Source organism: Neodiprion virginianus, chromosome 4 (assembly GCF_021901495.1).
Source record: "Neodiprion virginianus isolate iyNeoVirg1 chromosome 4, iyNeoVirg1.1, whole genome shotgun sequence".
NCBI classification, from domain to species: Eukaryota; Metazoa; Arthropoda; class Insecta; order Hymenoptera; family Diprionidae; genus Neodiprion; species Neodiprion virginianus.
Genome location: NC_060880.1, coordinates 27,931,111 through 27,958,616, shown reverse-complemented (window position 1 = coordinate 27,958,616; position 27,506 = coordinate 27,931,111). Strand labels below are relative to the sequence as shown.

General features: G+C 44.6%; 1 protein-coding gene across 4 annotated transcripts in view; it reads left to right on the top strand.

Moving 5' to 3' along the window:
• The window catches only part of LOC124303534 (uncharacterized), a 171,775-nt gene that overhangs the window by 136,244 nt on the left and 8,025 nt on the right, over positions 1-27,506 (top strand). For all 4 annotated transcript variants that reach the window (XM_046760830.1, XM_046760829.1, XM_046760831.1 and 1 more), the window contains 3 exons: positions 9,727-9,865; positions 10,273-10,340; positions 26,079-26,336. In XM_046760830.1, the coding sequence (XP_046616786.1) occupies positions 9,727-9,865; positions 10,273-10,340; positions 26,079-26,336 (465 nt within the window). The remainder of the gene's footprint in view (positions 1-9,726; positions 9,866-10,272; positions 10,341-26,078; positions 26,337-27,506) is intronic.

The window sequence follows — 27,506 nt, the reverse complement described above, 5'->3', positions numbered from 1 at the left end:
AAACCAGAGGCTGCGGTAGGCAGTACAAACTGTGGGCGAAGTGCATCAGCACGTGTGCGATAGCCCTTGAGCCTCGAATTGAATGGTTTAAAAAATGCGTAACAGCGTTACGCGGAGCGACGCGTGCCGCACGTTTAATATTCACTCGGTGACGGCGACTCGCATGTGTACGGGATTTGTAAATTCAGAACTGCGTGAGGCGTGCATTCGTAATGTACTTTGGGTGAATCGAGACGGAGCAAAGAAACGAGGCTCCAAATTACCATGGCACCCATTCAGCGAGGGAAAGCTAAACAATCCTTGTCCAATCGATTGGTTTTGGCTGCGTTGGGTTGGGTTGGGTTCAGTGAAAATCTATGCTCACATGAAGGTTTTTCAACGAATTCTTCTTTCTTTTCTTCTTTCTTTCGAACTGAGAAAAAAGCAGAGAAGATACTGACTGGAAGTGTTTGTTACAACGCTCACGTTTAAGCGATGCAGATTTATCAACAGTTTGGAACCGCCTTAAGTTGAGTTTCGACTTATCTTCTTGTTACTTTTTTAAAGGTGTAATTCATTTCACCGGAGTTTAAGGAAAGACTTGAAAAGCTATTTGAAAGCATAACTCTCAAGGTGGAATAATGGAGACGCAAAAGTGATACCCGCATTTCGTAGCTGCTGCAAAACTACGAGATCAAAAAGTTTGAAGAACAGAAAATCTCTTGGCTAATCTGTGAACGCTAATTTGACACGGAGAAGTGTCGGTGTATTCGAATTCCTTTGGCCGCTCCAATATCTGGTCGTATGATCTTGTGTACGTATCTACTTTGGGGTTGAGGCGTGTGCCCAACAAATGGCCATTCTGTCGTGGGCATACAACTGTCTACAGGGGTTGAAAGGGTGAATACATTAGGGAAGGGGTGATAGGCTTGTATCACGGCTATCCAGACCTGTCCGTCTGACCTACCGACGCCGGGCCAAGCCTACGAGAAACGAGAAACGAGAAACGAGAAACGAGAAACGAGAAACGTATAACTACTCACTCTCCCATATACCGAAAGGAGGAGGGAGGGATTCGAGGGACATAAATTCTCGGGATTCTCCCACTTCCTGTTTTCAATTTACCTCCAATTATAACCAGGCGCCTAACCTGCCGCTTTTTACTTCTAATCTGTTTCATCGGATTCATTATGTCCATTTGCCGTATCGGATCAAGGCGTGAAAATAAACGACAACGCTTCACGACTTCTGTTTACGATTACGAACCCTCTTTCGTGTTGCCATTGACTAACTGTTTAGAAAGAATATTTTCACGACTTTGAAAGATACTCGTATCAATCACTTAGGTTCTTTCTTACCGAGATTTTCAACAGAGACATCCTTGATCTCCAGTAGAAAAACCTGCGGATGGTTAATATGAGAATATGATTCTTCTATCGCAACGACCGAATTATTTTGCACACCGTATACAATATATTCAGAGTTCACGTGAATCACATCAAAGATCGGCTTTGTTTTGTAGAAGAAAGAGGGGACGATCGAGGCTGAGAATCGAATGATATTTTGAAGAAATGAAAGTAATTAAATTGATGAAATCTGCGAGGAGAACGGAGAGGAGTGGGAATCCGCAAGTTTTCCCAAGTGAGTTGAACGGGAAAGAAAGTGCCAGAACCAATTTTTGCAGCGTCGGCAATTGATGATCGACCCGGCATTAAAAAAGAATTGTTCGTTTTTTTTTTGGCCAAGTCTAGTATAACCTCCGTCATCTTGTTAGATGCGGATAATTTGACAAAGGAGAAATTACAAACGTCGCAATCCACTTACGATCTCGCCATTATACGTTGTATCCATCTGCAGAGTGGAGTGAAACTCGGAACGATACACAAGCTCCGGTTGCGGCTGCCTGCATGGCTGTCTGGCACGTGACTATAATTTCATGAATTTCACGTGAATACTGGCTTGATTGGAGACGACGCGTGTATAATATACATATTAGAGCGAACGCCCGCACAACCAACCCCCGGCCACACGATGTAGCTTTCTCGTGCAACTGTAAAACCGACTCTAGCCTCAGTGTGTTTGCACCAAGTGATCATAGACAAGCTGAATATTCTATATACCCTCTAATTTGGTTATTTGACAAATTTCGTTGGCGACTATCCCTCTATCCGCGTCCCTGATGAGCCTATCTTGCGGTGGAAATTTCAAACCGCGATATACCGGTCGAATTAAGGATACCGAGGACGCGAGGCCGCGACGCTCTGCGAATATCGTCTCGACGCGACCTTTTGCATTTGGGATTTTATCGAAGTGTACAGATTTTTTAACTACGCTTGAGAATTTTCGTATAACGTCGAAAGGTTGTCAGACAACTCGGGCTTTTGAGCGAAAATTGTCGAAAACACTGGAGCAAATTTGAAGAAAACGTTATGGTGCAACTTTCTTTCGCTCTCAACGCGGTGTATCGATAAGTATCACTTGAGTGGTTGTACATAATATACACGATAATATATCGCATATAGCGTAGCGTTGTTGCACGGAACGGTTGTGGAAAAATTGTTTTCAACTCTTGAGGAAATTTTTCAAATCCATCACGTCCCTGCCCTGCTCGCTATCGCGGAACGGAGTATTTCAAGAAGAATTATAGCTCGCTATTATCGTTATGAATAATGCAACTCGATCGAAATATGGAAATTCCAGCATGTCGTGACCCGGCCGAGTCGGAGTTCAAACTTCTTTTCCGATCTTAATTCACGAGTGACTCGTAGTGCGAGAAGTCGATTCCCGCGGTAAGTCTGTCTTCATTAGCACGGATGCAGGACGACCACCCCTCTCGTCGGATGAGGCTGGATATCGCGATTAGATGGCTCTATAGCGGGGCGGAGGAGGGGCGGCGTTCGCTTCTTGAATATCAAAGCCTACCTCTCGTAGGAACGATTCGCCGCTGCATTATTCGAATTTACTTGAAATTGGTTCTCGACGAAAGAGAAATCGCAACCAATCGCCACGGATTTTCCCCTTCGATTATCCGGCTTCACGTCAATTCGACGTTAAATACTTTGTTGCAAATATTATGAACAGAAGCGACGATCGATAAGTGCCCTTGTCAAACGTGTGAAAAATTATCGGCAGAAAAGAGACCAGATACCTAGATTTGAAGGATGAACATTAACTTATGGCTGACATTTCTTCTCATATTTTTCCTTTCCTTATTGAACTTGACAAAATTATTCGTATACCTACGTGATTCTGAAAAGTTTCTTGAAAACTTGCGAATCAGCTCACGAGATATTTCATCGGGCAAGAATTTTCCAGTTTCCAGTGAATTGACTGTTTTTTTTTTTTGATTCTTCAGCAGACTGTTTAGACATTCCATTATTTCACCCTCTATATTTTTCGGAATGTGAAACTCTCCGAGTGCGTTCTGTACGCGGCATTAATCCTCGAATTGCAGAGAATTCGGAACAGCGTAGTAAGCGCGATAATTTTTTTTTTTTTGATGGGGGAAATGGCGAAGGGGGGGGGGGGATCGTTAGTTTCATTTTTGTAATCATATGTATAAAACGAGAAATTCTGGAGTGGAATTGTTCGTGCGTAACGGGGGACGGGAAGGTGAAGAATTAAATCAAATTAATGAACCTTCGGAATGACCCTTGTCCACAGTTTCGCAACAGAGAAAATGTATGTTTCGTAATTTATATAACGTATCACGCGATAACGCGCCTCATCCCACTCATCACTCCGGGACGGAGGGATAATACTGGCCCTAAGGCAACCCGGGGACAGCACGGTTCGTTCCCACGAAAGGACCGCATCTGCCCTCCGGCTCCGCGAACCGCCGGACAGACGGACGGATGGACGGGCGGATTCATCTCGAAACCATTCCACGCCGTACCCGCGTCCCGGTATGTGTGGCTAGTGTCTGCCATGTTGCATTGTCTCCTAATTAACGGTATCGCGTGTATTACACGGATACACGAGGGATATACACGGGGTGTCGTGTTTAATACAGACCACGGAGGAGGATTGCGTGTTGATTTCAATCGCATGCGTACCGAGCCGGGTGAGGTGGGCTCTTTTCGATGGACGTATATACCCGAGCTAATTCAGGGGTGAATTACCGAAAACGGTCGGCGAAACGTTTCGGAAAAGTCATGCCGGGGGTTTGATTGAATACGCGGATTTTGCAAATACTCGAATCGCGTTTACACCCACTTTTACCGAAAACATTCGCTTTACGGCTATGTCTATGCGGAAATCAGTCTGGTACGAAAATGATCCATTTTTTTTTCAACCACAATCTCTACGTTTCACAATATCCGATACAGCCTCGGGATTCCACGATAAAAAAGATATTTTTATTTGTACAACTTTACGAGGGGTGCAGTGTGCAGAGCTTGTATTATAATATATCCTTCGACGAACGCCAGATCCCTCTTTTCAAAGAAGCCCACGCTTATAAATCGAATTCTTTGATCTTTCTGATTTGGTAAATCGGCGTTTTAGTTTATCGATTGAGACGAAATGAAATCACTTGATTTCGAACTATTCTACTTGGCGAAACGCAGACGAGGTATCAAAACCAGGGATGAATATATTTGTATTTTTTGAGTCCAAAGTACAGAAGTAAAAATTACTTAGTACTGATCAAATTATCAATTACAGACGGTACAAATGGATTTTGTATCGAGCAATGCAATAAGTACTGACAATGAGTACTGATGTACTTTTTATTTATAATTCGAGTAATTTCAAACTACAACAATATTGAGGTACTTATAATACTCGTCAATGCTCTGTAACTACAGAGTATATAAATCGAGAAATAGGAAATTGTATTTTTCTCTTTTAAACATTAGTATACGTGATTTTATCATTTTAAATTTACGCGGTTGTATCGGTCATGCTAGCAGATGTTTTATTGATGTATATAATATTGTTTTCACTGTTATATGTTTCCGAAAATAAACAAATTCTTTCTCAAAAATTTACGTTGCAACTATTTTTTACTATTTTGAATTTACACGCGATAATTTTCTCATACAAAATATTCTTCAGGTATTTAGGAATGTCACAAAATGCCGAATTAGCATGTAAGTCTTTGCATCGACTTTAATTAGCATTTCCTATTTCACAAAGTACAAAATACATTGGTACGTGGTATTTTTCATTTCACGAAATACAAAATACACTTGTACTTGGCATCGTCTGTTTCAAAAAGTGCGAAATATGTTTGCACTCAGTATTTTATATTCCACAAAGTGCGAAGTACATGAAAACTCGATATTTAGACGATATCGAATACATAAGTATAATGTACTTCGTAATTACTAAGGTTATTTTAAGTACAAATGTACTTACAGACTGCCCATCTCTGAGCAAAACGGCAGGACAAAAGTCATAGAATCAAGCACAAAAAATTGAGACGCTCTTTTCAGCGCTCATTATTGTACGGTAGCTCCCCTTGTGTCAGACAATCGGTCTTCGACGTCCGAGTTATTCATTATTTCAACTATCGACGAAGTTTTTCTTCTCTCGAAAGTCCTATTACGCGAAACTATAACGAGTAAAGTTTTACCTGTCGATATTGTACGCATGTATACAATGCAAATAATTTTGAAAAACTTTTAGTTATGCAACGTTATTTCTCACAAGGTATATGTAATATAACACGCTACAAAAATCATCCGCACGCGATATAACTATTCTCGGAAGTGAATGCTTAAAGTTATATCATTCCACGAGGTAATGATGAAGTTGATATCAATTGCAGTAATTGTTGTGAAAAGTTTCCTTCCGTCTGACGAATGTTTTTTTTTGACAGTAGGTACCAGAAACCTTTGATTCAACGGTGACGGCAGCGTGAATAAAAGCGTTTGAAATTGAATAAACAAACGAAGACTGCAGCGGGTGCGGAAATAGCCGGTGCTTTATGATGAATCGGAAATAAAGGACGTAAAACCGGGATGACGTTTATATTTTTAACCGGGGTTCCCGGGTGTCGGGGACGAATTTGAAATTCGGTGAAGTTGAAAGGCTCGTCTCCAAAGGTCTGTTATCTGTCGCGTGTTCGCCTAACGCGCCATGACGAGGGCGCAGCCTCGTTCCCGGAACAAATTTATCGGGGACTCATCGGAACGACTATATTGGAACCAACTGCATTTAGATTGCCCCGCGACAAGCGTTCGTCCCGGCACGGCCGCCCCAAATATAACGATCACTCCTTCATTCGGTGTCCCAAGGCCTCGTCGACATCGTCGTCGAGTCTCGAACTCCTTCTCTCTGACCTATTGTCAGCTCCGTCCTTCTTCCCGACGACGATTTCTTAATAGCATCGCGCGTGCCCGATGCCCCGGTCCCATAGTCATGAACTCGTTACTCTTCTGCTTCTGTGTATAGCCGTGTCTCTTATGTTAGACCCTTGTCAAACGGTACGTTAACTCCGTTGAAAGAGAGGGAATTCTCTGGGTACGAGGGAAATTCTTTAACGATTTAATAATCTATGTCGGATTATCACTTTTGCTGATCTACTGCAGTTGATTTCGGCCAGCTCATTTTGCACCTTTCGGAAAAGGAGCGCGTTTCAATTATCATGGTATATTTTTTTTCACTTCGATCAATGTTCTTTACCATTATTCTTTGCTTCACACATTATTAACTCGACTTAATTAACTACACTTGCGAACGACATTTCACCAGAATGGATGAATATGTATTCGCTTTGACTTGGTCGATGAAAATATATACACGACTTTGAAGACGATTTCCGGCATATTTAGCGATAAAAATTTACCTTGGCTAACGATAACATTGAAAATACAAGAAATGCAAAGTTTGACTTTAATTGATCTTAGCCGAGGAGGGTGTTGAAGTTATCGGAATTTCTAGGCGGGACGATAATTATATTCGGGTACATAGCTTTAAAATTTAGCGGCGCAGCTTGACAGCCGGAATCGTAATTCACCACGGGTTGAAGGGTCGAACTGCTCCCGGCGAGATTTCAATTACTCGTTACAAACAGCGACTGGTCGTAATTGAGAGAAAATGACTAAACAACCGGCGAGTCTGGCTTGAGGTCGAACCCGCCACTCGCCGTCCGCGGCGGACTTGCGGGTCAACATGTATAAACCGCTGGAGATACACATACGTGTAACACGCATGTACCTATATGTATAGGTACCCACGCGGATTCTACTGCTTGTAATTATGTTTCGGCTATCATTATGGCATCCTTCCGTCGCTACGGGTGATCCTTTATTACGTGGGACATGTTATCCCGAGGGATACACGCCCGGCTTCCCCCGCGTTCTCCACCTCAGGACCGTATATGTACAGTCGAGTCCAGACATGCACCGTTCGGCTTTCCCTCGGTAACCGCGTGTACGTTCAGAGTCAGTAAGACACGAGGAAACGCTAATTGGCTCGGACAACAACTCCGCATACCTGGATTTCATTCGTTTTTTTCCTCGTTTCTTCGTTTTCGGGAATTTACGTACCGATACCGATGCCGATACGAGGAGAAATATAGAATTGGCTGAATGTAGTCAAGGTGGACAAGGTATAAAAATTTCGACAAGATATATTTCAGAAGGTTGGACAGGGTTACGCAGTGTGTTACAGTTTCGAAAATATCATCTTTCGACCTAAGGTATAGAGTTTCGTGAATTACGTAAGTCAGGGACGAGATCGGTTGACAACGAGTATGAGAGCAGACCAAGGTGACGTGGGACCCAGCATTTCACAATTTGTGAAACTTTCGTTCACTTGAGCGTTAATTGCAAGATCTTGGAATAACATCTTCATTTTCGTCGTGAATTTTATAAGAAAAGATCGCGAGAAGCTGAATTTCCGGTTGGACAAAATGATGTAACCTGATTTGAGATTACACCGATATCATCCGTTGTTCGGCGTTGACTATGATAAATCACAGAAAATTTATAGATACGTATGGAAAACCTCGACCTCGATTAAGTTTATAATTCAACTACTTAACTCGGCAATCATATCAGCTAGCACGGAATTGTTGTTGTGTTCGTTACGCCGTCTTACGCTTCTGAAATTTAAACAGTTTATTACCGCGCAGGCGTGCGTGCCTGTATAAGATTCGCGTGCGTTAGGCAGCGTAATAGTTGATAAGTACGTGACGTTGAGTCGGCGGTAAGTCTAGTTAGAGAGATTAGTGTCCGAGTCGCGGCTCGGCCAATTATAGCTTTCTTAATAACGTAGGCGCGTAACGTCAACAACAAATGCGGTAACCTGCTAAACAAGACGTTGCATAGCGTCAATAATGAACGCAGATGCTTTGTGGCAAGTGTAGCAAATTGGATCAAGCATTACGCTGCGGTAGCCACCCGACGTACGCGATGTCGCGCCGCGATTATCTCGCTTGGCGTATTTCTGATATACGCGTGAATCAACGCAGTCAGACAGATGGCTATTGAATTTGAGCGTATAAAAGTATATCTAAAGTCAAGTTTACGCCGATTGTTTATTCAACGATATCGAACAGTCTTTGTATAACGAAATACACCGGCACATAGGCACCTAAAACACGGTATACGAAGTCGATATTTTCCCTTTGTCGTAAATTAACTTCTAGACGCGTAATCCGTAGAAGGCGCAGAGCGTTCCTTATAATTTTCATGTAGAAAGTTGAAAGCTTTTGGAATCGAGAAAACTTCGCATCATCCTCCTCCTCCGACTGCTGAAAAGTTTTGTAAGCGTCGAGGATAAAGGAGGCGTCCTTTGTATATGTGCGTGCGTGTGTGTGTGTGTATTATACATATATACTCTTATAATAATAATTAAACAATTGGAAAATTCGAAGTTTGTCGAATAGGGGCGCAATGTATAGACGCGCAAAATCTCCTCCGAAGAACACATCGCAGTCGCTTAATCCGGGTGGCGGTACAAGAGTTACTCGTTGAACCGTTCGCAGGCGAACAAGAACGATACCGTAATTCCTAATCCAGTTTGCCAGATCACAAGGCCTGAGGCTACGTGTAGGCCGCAACTTGTTTCACACGCGAGCTCTTCAATCCGCGAAGACATCTTTTACAGCATCGATCGTGATGCCTGGAAGACTTTGCCCTGCATCCGAAATCGAGGAATTTGCAAATGCCGCAATTTTCGCGCCAATGGTGGGATGATCCCGAGCACCGCGTCACAAGTTTTAGGGGGTTTGAAAATACAGACATCCAGGCATACGTGACACTATGTCTTGCGCCAAATGGCAGTAATCAAGGCGAGCCACACGTTCAAAGGCGCAATTTAGACACTGGCTTAAAATATAATTGAGTCGTAAGCAATACCGTTGATCCAACCAACCATTCCTCCCTCATAATAAACTATATTTAGTATTCTTAGCACTTGTGCCGGCTCCGCAAGACTTCGTTTTGCCCAGGCGGTCTACATCAGACGCTCAAGAACTCGAAAAAACTTCAACTCGAGACAGTAGAGTCCTTTTCACGCGACGACTATAAGGTCCCATAAGGGGAACAAGGCTGCCTTTTCACCTCTTGGAGGATCTCAGTGAAGTGGGGAATGAATTTTTACGTTAAAATCCGGATAACAATAGTGCGCAACAATTTTTTTTGTCTATGTTTAAATTATGAATCAGCACTCGCTGTCGAGAAAGCCCCATTTTATTGCACCTCGACGTTTTTTGCCTGACCTTTTTCTTCCATTACTGAGCACTTTTCTTTCCGCATATACATCTGACCAGAGAAAAAAAATTTTTTGTTACAGGATTATGCGAGTTCCCAGCCAGTTGGAGCGGCCTTTGGTTTCAGACTGGTAAACCTGAACCAGTTTTCGTGAATTCGACAATACTGAACAACAGGACGTGTCACGAGAATAGAAATGACATGTACATCATTCATGAGGCGTAAGTAATGCTTGTCATGATTCTAATGTCTCACGTAGAAGTCGATATGTTGCAGTCCAGTAATTTATCATAATCCAACGATTGAGATATCTAGCGTATCTTTCATACGGACGTACAGAATCAAATTTCACAACGAACAAATTTTTTTTAATCTGCTTCTATTATTTACACTAACCTGTCCAGAGAAAACTGACATAATACAAATTTCCCCCACTTGTATATATGTGCCTTCTATTGTCGCCATGTACGACGAAGCTCAGCGTATATCGCTGTGTTAAAATTTCATCACCTTATCACACTGCGCAGCAGATTGAGAACACCAATAGAATGCTTCTCGTGGAAATTCTCGTACACCGTTCCGTGAAAAGTGCTGTATGTAAACGGATTGTTCAAATTTCACGTTTCAGGGAGGAGAACTGCTACCGCTGCATGATCATCAACGAACGTCACGAGAACGTGATACAATTCCGAGAGGGTGAGTAACCGATTATGATACACGTTAGTAACCGCGATGTTCGTTCGTCCGTCTTGGCCATTTTCATTGATCCATGGTCTTTGATTACCCGTCAACCAGAGCACCGTATTCCGCAAGGCGAGTTCGAAGAGGGCTTCTTTAAAACTCTTTTCCCCCGTTGAAATTGCGCCCGCTCGGTGCTATTCCAGCATCGGCTAACTCCAGAGACGGAAGTCCTGACTCCTGATAGGATTATTTCCCAAGTAGTATGTACCCGGGGGGTTGTCGACCTCTTCTGGTTCCACCCAGATCGTAACTAAGACTTTGTTGTTTCACTCGTTTTCTAACCGAGAACTAAGCCCACGTCGAGAGTTATAGAGGCCGTGTAACGTACAAGCGGTTGACTTTGTCGAGGCGTTATATTCCTCCGCGTGCTACGACCCCAGCCTTCGAGCGCATTTATATGTACATACGATGCGTAATATCCCGGACGATGCATGCGACTCGCACCTAGCCTAGCTGCAACCGCCCTTATTCCGCTCTTATCGACGCTAATGCATTATCAACATAGGTGTGCCTTATCGACGATAAAACAATGTTTACCCGGTTCACCGACACTCTCTCGCAACAACTCCTCGTACAATTTTACTTCTAATTGACCGAGGCAATTTAACTACTCCGCTCGGTGATGTAATATACCGACTGTTGGGTGCGAATTTCTTACAAAGAAATGTGAAACCTTTCCGCGACACCTTTACATGGATTATAAATTTGTGACCGGACACCGGGGTGTGCTCGAAGACAAAGAAAACGGGGTAGCAGGGCGTTTGATTTTTTTTTGGAAAATTTTCCTCGCTGCGACGGAATATCGGACGAACTGGAAGCTCACGTGCAGCCGAGGTATGCGTATCCATTGTGGTCAGCGTATCGTCGTTTCTCCGCATCGCCACGCACCCGTGAACCTAGACAATGGCGGGGAGGCATCCTCTTTGCAGGGTCCCGCGGACCCTCCTCCGCGGCCAGATCGTCATGAAGGCGCTTTCGGACCCATCGAGCTGTTACTCGAGGTTGACGAGCGTACCGTAACTAGAACTGACGTCCATTGTGTAGCCGCATCGCTTCCCTGACACACACAACACTCTAGAAACGTTGTAACCCCGGCTGGATTATGAACTGCTGCCGAACCTTGTGCGTTCGAACTTTACACGCGAGTGCCATATGGCCGATCTCGAAACTTTAACTCGAAGGCTTGTCAGGAAGGAAATGGGATGGGAAACCAGAAGAGTCGGAGGAAAAATAATAATTTAGGAATTAGGTACCGCTGCGGGCCTTCCGAACTCCTCGTCAAAAGTGGAACGGAACCTTTTTTCGACGAAGTGCACTTGAAGCGTAAGTGATGCAAGATGATTTGCAATCCGCTTCGGAACACCTGTTGTACCCCCGGCCTGCGATCATCTTTTTCCATTCATCGTTTCGTTATTACTTTGTCGATCTTGACTCGAATCGTTTACCGTGACCACACCAGTTTATAATTGGACCGCCTTGGTTCGGAGAGCTTGACGCGATTCAATTCATTTGCGAGTATAATTATACCCTGGTTAATCGTCCTCCTTAGGACGGTGATGAGACTTGATTTACAGCTAGTCAAGTGGAAGCTTTTCCACCGAACGCCGTCTCGCCGCTTCGCGTGATAAGAGCGGGAACGAGGAGGCACTGATTGCCAAGAAACGGGTCGAGGAATACCTTGTACCATACTTGGGTTTCTTTCACAGTCGATTTAGATTAAATCCGGGCAAAGGCCCGCAGCTACCCCTGCGTACGCAACCCTCTTGGTGCTTCTTAGCGTCCAGACGATTTACTACCGCGTAAATCTCCCCGTGCGTGGCCGCAGGTTCGAATTTATTCACTCGTAGAAGTTTAGAGGAATGCTATCCAGATGAAATTAAAGGGTTCTGAAATTTGAACGGCCGTAATAAACCTAACCCTTAGGATCGCGGATGCCAAGCTTTGACTTTCGTCTTCCTTATCTTCGCTCCAGTCTCGCTCTCTCGTTGTTTCTTTCTACTCCCCTCGTAATATATTTATATCTAATTTCGGGTCCCGACAACCGTACATAATGAAGCTCTGAGCATCCGGCATTGTCACCGTGAAGTAATTAACGCGGCATTCAATCGTTACAAGCAGCTCGTCGTGCAGCTGAATGGCTTATCCAAATAATTAAAAATGCCAGTGTAAGTATAACTTGTTGCCGAAAACTGGGTCAACGTTTCCGACTATAATCTTTGAGAAATAAGATTCGAATTAATCCTACGGGATAAGTTTCGCTCAGAAACTGAGAACCCGCGAGTTTTCAACTTCGAGTTGAAAAATATCGTCTCAAAGAGTTTGATCTTCAATGTCGGCCTCAACGATTGCCAGCGTTTTTTTTTCCGGCGTCTGTGACTGTACGATTCTCTCGGTATATTTCATCGCCCGTTGAAGAAAAACGTAATGCGGCAAACGGCTTCTTTGTTACTACTCGTATTTTTCATATCGCAAGACAGAAGTGAGTGTGAGGCTTGGGTAAGCCGCTCGACGCCGCGCAAGACCGAAGCTTATTAGTTCCGACGTTAATTAAAATGTTTATCAAAATTTGCATACACTGGCTTGCTGAATTATTATACGCGGCAACGGTACATAGGAGGTGTACGTGCGGTACATCTTAAAATTGTGATGCACTCAACGCTGCGTGCTTGCTTCGTTCCTTCATGTTATTCTCATACACTTCGAATTGCTGCCTGGCTTAATTCGGAACGAAGCTTAGATTTCTTTTTTTCAATTTAGCACCGTTGACTGCACGAGTGTCGCGTGTGTCGGAATATAAGTAGACGCTGCACCCCGTGCCGAGTTTCCTCTTTGTGGAAGTACGCGGTACAGTCGACGCCGTACGAGGGAGCATCAAGTAAGTTAAGCGTCACCTCTGAACCCTTGACGCGTTATTATGTTAAATCAGAAATGTCATTTTCCAGGCGAGCGAATTCTCAGGGTAAAGTCCTGAGGGATGATAGCTGCGGACCCGTTTCCTCCCACCTTTAACGAATTTCGTGACACGCGTACGGTATGGTCCTCGTCCTCACCGTCGGCGTCGTCTCCTCCGCCTCCGAGCTTAGATGACTTCTCTGAAATTTCTAGATTCCTCGGTATTATAATTTCATTCTAGACACGGGGCGTTGTACTTTCAGGCAGTGTCTGATCGTCCGAGGAAAAAATAGCTCTCCCCGATCCGGCGGTGGGGTCGAAAAATCCAACCCCTCTTGGCCTTTTTCACGAATCACGATGCAGTGAGGAAAATGAGTTGTTATACCGTCTCACGATCCTAATCGCTCGTCGGGGGCTAAAATCAATCTGTAAAAGGTAACGAGGCGAATACTCGTCGGCCCGGAAATGACTCCCGAGTTCCCGGTCGATCGGGCTCCGAACTTTCTTGTCCGGTTCAACTAATTCGGAATCCATGGCACGACGCGGGACCCGGAAAGTGGGAAACCGGCGGCAGGATAGCGACGCGGGGCGCGCCGACCTAGGATGGTAATTCCGAGAGTGAGAGGGCCGCAGAAATGAGCCATCATAATGAATGCTGGTATTTCGCGGTTTCCACCGCCCTATAAACCTAACCCAACTATTATCCTGCCTCTCGACATTCCCCGGTTAATGTGGCTGCGTGCACGCGTGGAGGCAATGATAACGCAGATTGCGTAAGGATCGCTCTCTGTCTCTCCCTGTCTCCCTGTCTGGCTGTTTCACTTCCCAGATGAGTGAACGTTTCAATGTTTCCCTTCCGCCTTCTCTGCATTCTACCGCTATATTCACACATTCCGCGCGCAACAATGAATCCCGGCTTTCTGCTCGTCGTCCTTCGATTGCGTACACCTTGAAATCAACTCCACGTCAATCGGCATCAATTGCTTCGTATACCGCGCGCATTCTGTCCACTTGGAGGATACTCATACGCGTTCGTCGCGTAACACCTTGCACCATATACCTATATTTCCTAATACGTTTCCTCGAGGTCGATACCAGTACCTTTTAGCGGCCGGAAATTGACCCTGGGCGCTCGAAAGTTATCGAAACGAAGGTTCGCTGGATACGTATAAGTAACAGATGTATACCGTAGCTGCACCGCAATTCGACTCTACGATTTTTATCTTCCGCGTCGTTTCTACCGTGAAATTTGTATCGGATTCTACGCGATTTTTAGACACGTTAAAGGTAACGGATAAGCTCTCGATTGTAAAGTCGGTTGAATCATTTTCACCGATCTATAAGTTCGACGATCGGCGAACTATGTGGAAATATCGTTCATTCTGAGCCCGGTAATGGATAGTCTTTCGAATACTGCAAACTATAAATTGCATCGAAACCATTAAGAAAATAGACCCCGCCAACCTCCGCGACTAGAATCCCTCGCCGCAGGCCTTATCAAGTTTTCCTCGGCACCGGAGGTGCCTAATATTAACTAGAATTCGCAACACGTTGATTTCTGTTCGAACAAACCTCGAGTCCAACCGTTATGCGTTATTAAATCTGGAAATGCGCGGTGTCATCGAAGATTATTGGAGCGTCCCCGTGCACCTCGAATGCCGCAGGTCGTTAATATCGGCTTTTGATTCGTTCGCCGGAGCGTAACCACGGAAATATTATCTGACAATGAGCGAGCCTCGGACTGGCTATCGGTTTCTCTACACCTTACCGACTCATTCCCGCTTTCATCCCGCAACGAGTATTTTTTCATTTTTCTGGGTTTTTATTTTTTCAATAAACCCGACCGCACGCTCCTCGGTACCTGCGGTGAAACGGAGGAATCGTGGGTGGCGGTGTATTTTTCACCGCACGCAGGGTGCGAGCCGGGTGACGATCTCTCCTTCTCTATCCCCCTTTGTCATCGGGTACCGTGATTATTATCGCTATTAGGCTTTATTGCGCAATGATTCAGCCGAAACGTAGCACCCCGCCCTTATCCCGGAGCCCCGCCTAATCCAACGCGAGACAAAATACACGCGTGTATGTCATTCCGGTATCACGTTGTGGGATTACCATAAATAATGATCGGGAGCGTGGGTAGCAGCGGGAACGGATGGAGGTGAGTTGCGCACATGCTCACATTATTTGTTTACCGACGCACGAGGCGAGCTCGCCAAAAGACGCCGAAGACACGAGAGTATTTCTAACGAGTACGGAAAAGCAAAAAATAAAGGAAAAAATCTATATCGGAGGATTGTTCGAGCGGCTGACGATGATTGACCGACAGTGATTGACCGGACGTGGGACACAAAAATCGACGCTCGCGCTGTTGTATTATTCGTGATTCAAGGCGCAAACCGTCGCGTTGTATCGGCCCTTCTCGGACACTTTGGTTGGAGATTTTCGGGGCGAGATAGTATCCTCTATTACGATCGACGACGGCCTTTCTGGCTTTGATATTCCGCGCATAACGCGATGCCGTGTGAACGCCGGACACGCGTAAGACACATACGTACGTGGATAGGTGCGTTACGCTCGACGTCGTAGAATCCGTGGAGACAAAAACTAGATTACTGATTGGTATCTCGCGTTCGCGCGGCGTGGATCCTCCTTTCTCTCGCCCTCCGTATCACCGCCAAGCCTCCTCTGCGGCACCCTCTCCGCTCGCTGACCGTTTCACTTCACTCTCTTTCTCTTTCAGACTTTTTTCGGTTTCGCTCTTATCTCCCCCTCGATCTTTCGTCGAAGGGCCGCCGCGCCGGTCACTCATTCGCTGCTCAGTAGCCACTGACCCTTTTCATCAGAGAGATAGACCGAGGAGAGCATTCTTTCAAAATCTCACCCCGCGAGTAGACATCCATTTTCTTTTCATCCACGTCAAACAGAGATTCCGTATTCGAGAAAATTTGAATGTCCAATAGGTGATATTTACGAATATCGTACAGATTTTGTTGTTTGCTTTTACGTTTCGATGGTGTGTTGAGAAACACAAAGAATATTCCAATTCGAAAGGAGTTGAATCGAGTGTTACTTCTACTCGTATTTCACGACGTCGCTTCACTGAAATAACGGAAACAGCGTAACGCAGGTTTCAGAGAATCGACACGACGCATACGAAACGTAAAATCAACCATCTAGGTATACAAAAGCGTGTTAATTTCAGTACCAAAATTTCAATATTCGGACAAATAATTTTCAGTCGGGTAAGCTACCTTTAGAGAAGCTTGCCTCAGAGTTCCGACGAAAATACTCAACACACAAATTTCTTGCATATCTGTAATATGATATTTATTCGTCGCTACGCGAAGAGAGAAATTAGAATAAATAACACCGTATTTCGTTCCATACCAGAAGAAATATGATTACCATCTCGTTACTACAGTTTGTCTAATAAATGGATCTTCAAGCACGCTTCGAAACCTTGTACGTCTATATCAAACAACCAATCTGTTGGGTTCGGCGTAAATATACGAATAACGCTCGAATAAAGGAGGGAAAAGTTTCCTATCTGATATACGCCCTATTCGTGACGAAAAATAATTAAGTATGTACTCGGAACATCTTTCACACGTGGCTAGTTCCCAGGATAACCCACAAAAACGTCAATGCTGCGTTGAGTGGAGTGACAAGTTCCTCGGGTACTACCAACATGTGGATAATAGTTCAATTTTATCCAATGCGTATTCGCTCCCTGAGCTGGTCTATTCTTGCAGTCAAGCCCTTCGAAGTAAAAAACATAGCTTTGAGTACTTAGGTGTAAATATGATTTATACGTGCCCAGTAAAAAAGATTTCAAGTAACGTTTGTGTCGCAAACGCAGCTCCGATCGATTATTTACACGAAATTGATTAATTTTTGGACACGGTCTCTTCTTTAAAACCCAATGCATCAGAGGGTCCGAAAGTTGCTCGACACTCGAGCGACGTTCGTAACCATCACTGCTAGTCGGACGAGTGAGTCACCTGTGGGTGAAGTGAAGAGGCGGTTGGAAAATTGTCGGTGTACTGCGAAAAATTACAGCAGGTTAGTCCTGTTCGCCTCATGCTCGAGCCAGTAAAACCTGGAAAGAACTACAGAAAGAGCGGCGGTTGCGGTTTACATGGCGGTTCTCTAAGAAAACCTTGCGAAGCGCGGTTCTCACAGAGCAATTTATATACGCCGGTTGAATTAGTCGAATTGATGTTGCACGAGGGGAAACCCGCGTCCGCGTATTACACTGCAGTAATGTAAGCACTAATTAGAGTGTTATTAAACCGCAATCACAGGTTTCCGGTTTCACGTGGACGATGCAGAATACACGCGTGCACGCCTCTGCATGGCTGTTGGTATTAAACACGCCGCCCCCCAAAGAATCCGGGAGACGATCGCAATTGGAATGAAATGTCTAGATTAAAGTCGAGTTCTGCCTGTCCGGGGGTATTTAAAACGTGGAAGGATGGGGTAATTTAAAAATGAAAGGGGGAGGATCGAATTACCGCCGGCGCTCTGCATACTCTACAGAAACAACGGAAGAAATCGCGCTAGCCTCACTCTCTCTCTCTCTCTTTCCCTCTCTTTCTCTCCGCCTCTCGGTATCGAGTTTCCGATGGCCCGATGGAATTTCGAAAAATTACGTCCCTTGCTGAAACGAGCCAAGTATTACACGCACACCAATACCCAGTCGTATACCTTTGGAAAGCTCTTAACTACGAGGTTATAATGTCGCGCCATTATGTATTACAGGATGAAGCCAAGGAGACGAGCTACGTGACGCTCTCTACTCTTCGGGGGTGGAAGTATCAATTTTCAAGGCTTGCTGCTGCGCGCGTTTTCCCAATTAATAAGTATGCCTACAGTGTTCTACCCTGAACTCTCTCTCGTCTACCGTGAGCTGGTCGGAGAGAATCCTGCAAGAAACAAATAACCTAATGTTTGCGTACGCACTCTCGGCATTACCCACACACATATATTCATGCCAGAGCGGGGTGTAATTCATATAAACGACTTGAGAGTAGCTTGTAGTTGTCAATTAATTAGGGACTTATGCCTTCAAATTCTGGGCTCTAATGAGTTATGCGCGGGGTACGAGCGAAAGAGTCGAGAGGTACCTACCTAGGTGGCGACGCGTTCACTCTTCGCACACATTCCACTCGTAGCCTCCCGCAAACTCGGTCAAATTAATTTATAATAGGTTTTTGGCACTGCCGTGCCACCCCAACAGCAGCGACCCCCCGGTGACCGCGGTTGTATCGAGCATTTGCGTATACGCTGCCATTTCCGCCCATAAATTCGTTAGGTAGGTTAGGCGAGTTTCGTTTCGGGTTTAGGGTTCAGGGTTTAGGTTCACGTTCAGGTTCGGCTCGGTCGACCGGCGTCGAATAGTCACGCCCATGTACACGCGTGAATCACGTTCTGATGCAGAGGTGGTTCTCTCCCGCGTTGCAGTCCGTCTGTATTATACATGTATACATTTATATAACATATACGCATTACACATGCGACACAGGTAGAACACGGAATTTAATTAATACCTTTATCACTCACGGGATTCACATGCTACGAACGACAATGATTCATAAATCAATTTTTGTTTCAATTCCGGTCCACCGCTATTACTCATCGCCAATTCGATGATTGCGTTCCGCGTTATATCCCAAGTCCAAGTTCATAAAATGAAAACATTTTCTCAGTCTCCACAGCTCGACTATATGGTAAATCTTTACGTTCCCTCAAAATTTCAACAATCGAATTACGAATGAGCGTTGAAACGGTGCTTAGAAATGTGGAAAAGTGATTTACTTACTATCGATTCTTTTGATGGAAAAGGAAACAACTACCACGATTACAATTTTAATCAGAAATACGTTTACTGCGCCGCGTTAATCATTATAGTTGTATTCATGTTTAATGTGGACGTGCAGAAGCTGTAGTGAATAAATGCATACCGCTAGACGCGCGAATCGAATTTCGCAGAGCTTTTTACACCTACCCGCGTGGAGGAAAAAACACGAATATCGACTCGGGCACGTATAGAGGCGGCGCACACACGCAGGGTGAGCGACCCTTGCGCCGGAGCTGTGATCAACCTTCGGGAATAGCCGGGTGAGATTATAGTCTTTCAGCGTATCTACCCTTTATTGCTGATCGGCTAGCGCTAAGGGCGGGTTAGAGAAGCGAAGACTGAAGAGGGCTGGGAACGTTGTAGCGAGAGGCACCGACATCTCGCCTGAGTGGGAGCGAGACCGTTTGGCCGCGAATGGGCCGGTTTCGGAGGGGTGAAACTCGGGATATATAGGAATGGGGGTGAAGATAGTAAATGTGACGAGAGTCTTGCTGATCAAGCCTCTAGCCACCTTCGGCCTTCTTATAATTGATTCCCGTCGCTTTTATTGCCGTGTTCCCCGGATTGCCCTCCTGCGCTTTTGCGCCCCTCTTCGGATCACTGCCGATTCATACGTAGAACCGATAATTTATCGTTGCGCTCTTACACGCATTCCTTGGCCGTATGCCATATTCCAGGCGAGATCAAATCTTTCGCCGTGAAAAATAAAGTCGCATCTCATCACGCGCATCGCCCTTTTTACACTTTACAGATCTATTACGATTTTGTAAGCCTGTGCTGTGGGAATGTGAAAATTATGAAGGTTCGTTCTGCTCGGTCGTAATTCGTAAATTTATATTGTTTGAAGAAAATGGACTAATTTTCAGGTGAAGAGGAACGTGTCGCTGCGATATGCAAATTTTTCTAAAATTCATTCGCGATTCGTCTCTGATATGCCGAAGCCCAAATGCGATTCGGCAACAACGGCGAGAAGATATAGGCATGAACGAAAATGTGAGCAAACGTGTAGAGTGAGAGAAACACGAATCCTCTCTTGTGCACCTGCTCGGAGTGGAAAAATTCAGTGAGGGGTAGGTTGTAGCGTGCGGTGTCCCAACTTGATACGTACACACATGCGTATTGCATGTTTCGTGTGATTTATGATAGGGGAGACTGCGGGGAAAATTGATCATACGCTGGTTAGGATGAATTTTGAAAAAAAAACAAAAAAAAACAAAACATTTCTTTTTTTTTCACGGTTGCAGATAGCATTTCAATTGCCACGAAAATCATTTCGATACATTTTTTTGGCCAAGGGATTGTGCGGCGTAAAATAACCTATATACGAAATTGAATAATAGCGTCGAGAATATTCTTTTAAATTTACAGTCCCGCTGTTCGTTGCATCGACTGATGAAAAATTAATTGTTATACGTGCAATCTCATTACGCACATCATTGTGCTCATCATATTTTACCGATGTAGTGGTTGAACAGATTTTCTGCTTCTGCAAGAATCCGCACGATTGATCTGTCATGAAAATCAGTTCACGATGTGTCAAGAATATACATATGATCGCTGATGGAAATGAACGATTTTGACACAGTTTTCTGTTTGCCCAAAACTATATGTATAGGCACTACAATACAAGCAGCTATTCACGTGTGATGTGAATACAAGCTCGTGAAATCGTGATAATTACGTTTATAAAACGAATACTACGAACTCGCGTGCCTGTGAAACGGAATATTTGATTACTTGCCTCTTGCGTCCCTGCGTCAAAGCCGCCCCCTCTCATGCCCCCCGTTCGGGCTGCCTGGTCTTTGTCATCGATCTTCCATACTCAAATAACACGTATATTCATTATTATTTCACGCCTGTGGGGCCTTTTACCCTACCTTACTCGGCAAAACTGAGTTTCATTCTCGCGTTTTCCCGGGCTTACGTTACGTGTACCATACATGCATACCGAGTGTAATAATAATATTGATAACACATTTCCTGGGATTGTTTGATACCCTTGTATTGCGAGTAATTTATTATTATTTTCCCACTTTTGTAAAGCTCGAGTGATGAGAAAATTTTCATGCTTATTCGTTATTCGTATTCGCTGATAATTTTCACGCACGTACTCTCAAAACTGCAGTGACGGCCACGGTTTTATTCTTTCCAAGGACTGGGATTACCCTTCCCACTCCATCTTCCGGGCACTCTGCCATCGTTTATAATCGGATTCACCGCCAAAGTCCTCGAGGGTTGAAGGATGTAGGGGAAAAAGCGTGAAATCAGCGCTGTTACCAAAGGCCCGATATACCTAAATATGCCGCGATGCTTGTTGGATCGTGAGTAGCCGTCAGGCTTCAAAGTATACGCCCCTCACGAGCCTCCGTACCAAAAGTCTGATTTTTATCATCGACGGATCATCGTCAATTAACTTACAACACTGATTATAGTAAACGAGCTGATGTCGTTTACAGAATTTCTGCCGACTGAAAGAAGCACCGAGCCCTGACGGAATACTGGCACGTTTTATTAAATATATGTCTCGGGTAGACATAGACAAGATATAATATTAAGAATTCGAGTCCTGTGGACTTTGCCCCGAAGCGGAGTCTGCCGAAGTCTGGTATAGATGTATATAATAGGGTACGAAAACAGAAGGAATTCCACGGGGAATGCAATTCAGCTGATACCCGAGGCGTCGCGACAACGCTGCTTCAACGGCGGTCTTTGGCGATGACAAATGTTTAACAAACAATTCACGACTCGTCAAATCGCCGGTAGCGTTTGACATCTTCGCAAAAAGGCCGTAGGTATTATGTACACTAGTCGCGACGAAGAGCCGTGGGAATTATAAATCAAGTCTACAATCTCTGATTCATGCTGGTTATACATTCGGCGACTTGAGTCATTATCTGGTGTTCGAAAAGGCGGCCTGAATTACAACGTGTACACGTATCTACTCGTTGACGCTGTAATAGAGGCGACGTAAGCCCGTATCGAATTTAGCGATGGAATAAAGCCTTTGTCTTCTCATTAGCGGGTCCTAATCCCGAATGATTAGTCGAGACCCCTGGGGCTCCTAAATTTATTTAGGCATCGCCAATTGATCCAACAAGGGCATGGCATGGCAGCCGCGTGGTCTGCCGCGGCTCCAGGATTTATGCTAGGCGTAGGGATCTTTTGATAATTTATGCACTTGGGCATAATTTCTTGCCTCCCGGGGTGGCGCTGGATGGCAACGCCAGCCAAACTCCCTGCCGTGCATAACTTAACTTCCTCTCCCGCGCCTCTCACGTATTCACGCGATATTCGCTCGAAATAAAACTTTGCTATAGAAAATTTTACACCATATTAAAAATTCGCGAAGATAATAAAATTGACGATTTCCCGAGACTGCTTCACCTTAACCGCAGCAGCACTTCACCTCGTCCACGATGTTTTCCATTTAAGAGGAGATGAAGTTCTTCTCATTTTACTCAACAACGTTCAGGAATGCCTGGCAAGCATAGTTAATCTTACTTTAATGCTCATTCTTCGTATTACTGAATATCAATAAAAACTATTACAAATATCTGATTTAATACGTCATTGAGAGCTGCCACCTTGCACTTATTGCCATTCGAAATGCCGATGCTGCTACAGACGGTGGAAATATCGAGTGTTCTTATCTTACAATGACAGCAACGCTGGTTATCGGTAATGTAAAAGCTGAATAGCTACGCAGATAACCGACGTATGGATCAAAAGTTACGGTCAAAAAGCGTGAAATTCTTCCGTATTTTCTTCGTATTTTCTCATCTATTGGTCCGACAATGCTCTCAATATCTTTTTTGCGATTCCCAGAGCCGAATTAGTTTAGAATCGGTTGTTCGAACCGTCTCTGAGAGGAAAAGTGTTTTGCTGGAAAAAAGAAAACACATTTGAATTTTTCCAATCCATATTTGGAAGACGTTGAAATCGATTCATTCAGACCCCATATTGACGTAATTTCACGAAAGAAATACGTTGAGTCCAGTCTTGCCTCGCTTGAAAGCATTAATGACTATGAGAGAATAAAAAATAAGTAAAATCTTTCACTTCTCCGATTTTTTGTATGTAAAATTTCGTACATTTTTTATACGCATTATAGTCGGCCCAAATATGAGCTGTAAGAACGCGAAACAATTGCGCTTTTCATTTATTCCGTCCGAATTTTCCGTTTTGAACTATACCTTACCGGGGTCAGAGGTTCCATCTACCCGGTCCCGGTTATGTCAGAGTTGCAAACATGCAAAGCATACGCGGATGGTCAGGAAGCTTTAGTATTCACCGAACGTGAATTCGGTGCATGAGTGGGTAGCGGATATCCAGAGAACCTCCTCATCCGCCTCGCCTCAATTCTCGTTAATTGCAACCACTTTTCCCCGTTTATTAAATTCTCGGCCGGCATTTTCCCTGAAAGACGCGCGAATAGGTGTAGAACTTCGGCTGCTACCAGAACCGGTGCACAAAATCCACAGTCGCACGAAGTTTCGGACGAACCGGTATTACTGGCCAAGTTCGACTTGAAGGGTTCAATACGTATTATATAAGTTGTACCTGTATTTACTTAGCTTTGCCCGAAGGACGCCGTGTCGAGAGTACGAAGGATTCGATCACAGTTGAATTTCGTGTTAGTGCCTTCCACATTACCACCCCTAGCTAAAAAGCTAGCTGAACTGAGCGTGCACGATTTAGGTACACTCTGTCCCGAGGCAAAGCTACCGTTATTCTTCCGTTACGTTATAACCGGAGAAATAGCGGTGGAAGATGAAGGCGGTACACCTACAGGTGGAAGACATTATGCAAGAGAAAAGAAAAAGATTTGTAGGAAATGGCTGCGGCGCTGTGCATCTCGGATGACTGGCGCAAGTTAGAACAGTCGAGTTGGCAGCCGATATAGGTCGCAAACTTTTGCGTTTCAATTAGCATTTACATTTCAAAGGACCCCGAGCTTCGAACCTCCACCCCCTCCTCATGCACTCACTTTACTCGGATACCATCCGCCAGCCAAGTAATCATAGCCGCAGCTTCAAACAGAAACAATGGCAGATTTTCACCACCGTTGTTTGCTCAGATTCTTCTTTTGCTACAATCAGTTGCTGATACAGAAAGCTTTGCGTATGCCTTTGAGATATACCATTATTTGTGCTGCGGTGAAAAGAACAATCAATTCAGTTTATCCGATTGGTTGATTATCGTTACGGTATGTGTAGCATTGCCAAATTTTCATAATGTCTCCGAAACATTTTTTAAATTATTCTCAGCTTAGTGTTGAGGTTGAAAGACGCCTTTGGAATGTTCGGTAAAAAAAGATCTATGCAAGTATCCTGGTCTAATAGGTACTGCCTATTGTTGCCTCGCCATTTTAGGAAACGAGCAAGAAGCTCCTGACTGAATTTGACATAGTCGAAAGCTGCGATTTCCATAGTGAAACATTCAGCACTGAGTATGATCATGAAGTGATTCGTACTGTAACTGCTTTCCAGACATCGCTCATCTTCAAATTAGGCGGCTCAATCCCTCGGGCGTGCATACAAAGTCTCACGGGATCCTCGTTGCCGGATTACTCTTCCGCGGAAGGGGGGATTTGAGGTATTTCGAAACTGAAAAACATCTTTCGGTTCCTAGGAGTATAAGAGAGATAAGCCTTTGCCAGCTTCGTCGGACAAGGCGGAGCGAGACACTGGCGGCAGAGTTATTCATCTTGGAAAAGAATGGCGAGCGCTGGGGATGGCACGGGAAGATAAAGGGTACAAAATGGCGGTTGTTAGGGTCGTGTCTTTGTTTTACTAATTTCTTATTAGCGCTAAGCTTCCCCGTAACCCAGTTGGGGCATGCTGCTCTTATAACGATCTTCCGTCCTCCGTCGTCCTTCCGCCTCTCCGCCTCTCGTCTCCCACCGCCTCCCATTCACCGCGCACCAACTTGCCTGCGTGGGGCGCAAGGCAGGGGGCGGTGTTCTTCTGCCGGGACTGAAGCAGCAGCCAGCTCCTATCTTTTACAGAAAGATTATCCCGAAATGCATAAATTATCAAAAGGGCGAAGGCGTGACGCATACCCCGAAAACCTCTCAGAGCTGGCGGTAAACAAGATAATCTTCGGCTCGATCGCGTCGCCATCCCCTTCGCCTCTAGTCTTTGATGGCGAGTCAACGACGCAGTCATTCGCTGATGATAATTACGTCTGTTCCTCTGCAATCAACGCTACCTGCACAGCAGTATTTTACACCTTGTAATTCACTGGCATTATCACCGCAATGTCCGAGTCTACACAGTAGATGATCTACAAGAGTTTTTATCCTATCGTATCCGGTTACACAATCAGCTACGTGTTACTCGATCAGCGCCTTTGGAACTACCAGACAGAATTGCGACCGAATATCATTCTCTGTGTAAATATAGCCGTGTAGCAGCAGATCTGGACAATTTATGGTGATAAAAGTTTCGACCGGGCTTGTGAAAAAATCGTATAACATAATGGTGCAGGAATACTTGGGCGGTGTATCAAATTTATAGTCAAATCATTGTCGCATTTTCTACCCTCGGTTTCAAAACCCCGCTTGGGCAATTACGAGTATTGCGCACACCTATCACCCCCGTAAACCCCATAAGTTTACACCCTGCGCCGCTGATCGTAATACATACACGTACAGACTGCAGGGTTTATTGCGTCGTGCGACACAAATTGTTAACTATTCTTTTCAATCGGGAAATGTACTTTGAGAGGAAGTCAGGATTTTTCTACGTAAATAGAAGCGGATAGCGATGTGATAGTTGCTGTAATTCTAAATGCGTGGAGTGTATTTGTTGCCTGAAACGTGATGACAAACGTTTCCAGCGGTGATCGCAACTTTTATCACCACGGTATAATATCTGACTGTGAGTAAAACATGTAAAATGATGTTCGTTGAAAAGTAATTGTATCTTCTTTTGTTGCAGAATTATGGTGCAGGTCTCTGGCACCTCTGGAGGAGATGTGCAACTCGATATCGTCGGACGAGAGCCTGATCTCGATGTTCCGACTGGATTCGAGGCCGATCGCCTGCCCTTTCACGGGGGCGCCATTCAAGTTTTCGTACAGCCGAGGACTCGGGGAGTGTACGAATCCAGTAAGCCACGCGGAAAGTTGTACGGACGAGAGTAAACTGTTGTTGAAGTATCAGGCGTGTCCGGATGTCGAGAGGACGGAAAGTAGCAGTGAGTATACATGCCGTGGAGACGATTTCAGTTACGTTAGGTTATTCGGAGCGAGGTGGTGGTGGCTTGTGGGTATTGCGCTATAAGAGGACGCTATACGGGCAAGGATATAACCGGCGAGATTCCACTTTGCCGAGCTGGCCGCGGCCGCTTTAACGATACTTCGGCGAAACCTGGGTGCCCGAAGTACGCTTTCTTACGCCCCCTTGACGCCGAGATAAAACTTGTGAGGGGTCGATAAAAATGAAACGGTCTTAAAATCAAGTTTCGTACAAACACCGTTCCATTGTGACGGGGCCTTCCGAACACCGAGAAACGTCGCGAGGCGGACGACCCGATGTATGTGCGGATATCCCTAACCCTGGTCCGCGGATAACGTCGTGTTTGTCGGAAGCCATCCACGTTTAATAAAACTTGAGTTCTTCGCGGTGTGAGTGTGCGGGGTATACGGATCTGCGGGATGTTATAGTTGCCTGTCTATGACGCACCCGGATTATGTGGTCCAAGGGTAGGTAAGCCTCGATATCCGTCGGTATATGCAGGGTAATATCCGGCAGTGATGTAGCTAACCAACGACAACGATCAACGAGAAACGACTTTTTTTTACGAACGACCGCGAACAACGCGCCACCATCTAAAAATCTCGTGACAGAGACGCGTTTTCCCATACTAACCGCAATTATTATATCCCGCATATCACAGGTGTATAGTAGTGCTGTACCTAATGTTCTTCGATAACGTTTCCGCACAGCTGGTGAGGCCTTCGAATCCCCAAGTCTCTAAATTGCGGGGAAATATTTTTATCAGGGTTAAACGTTTACGACAAACTTTTACGTTTATTTCAAGGAGGCGAAAATGATGACGATTTTGATGACGTAAAAATGAACAGCCTGTAAAACGATTCATTCTAACTTTTATACTTCACATTTGGAAACAGCTACACTGATACACAGTGCATAGCACATTGTTGGACGGAGAATCTGAATGTAATATTTAAAAAAAAGAAGAAGGAAAACTTGATGTTATTTCTAATTAGGTAATATAAAACTACGATTTTAATTTCAATTTTTTTTTTACACAAATGAGAAATTCGAACGATTGTAGAAAACTATCCTTATAATCGTGCGGATCGGAAGAGACAATTATTATTCGAAACAATCGCCTTTGTAA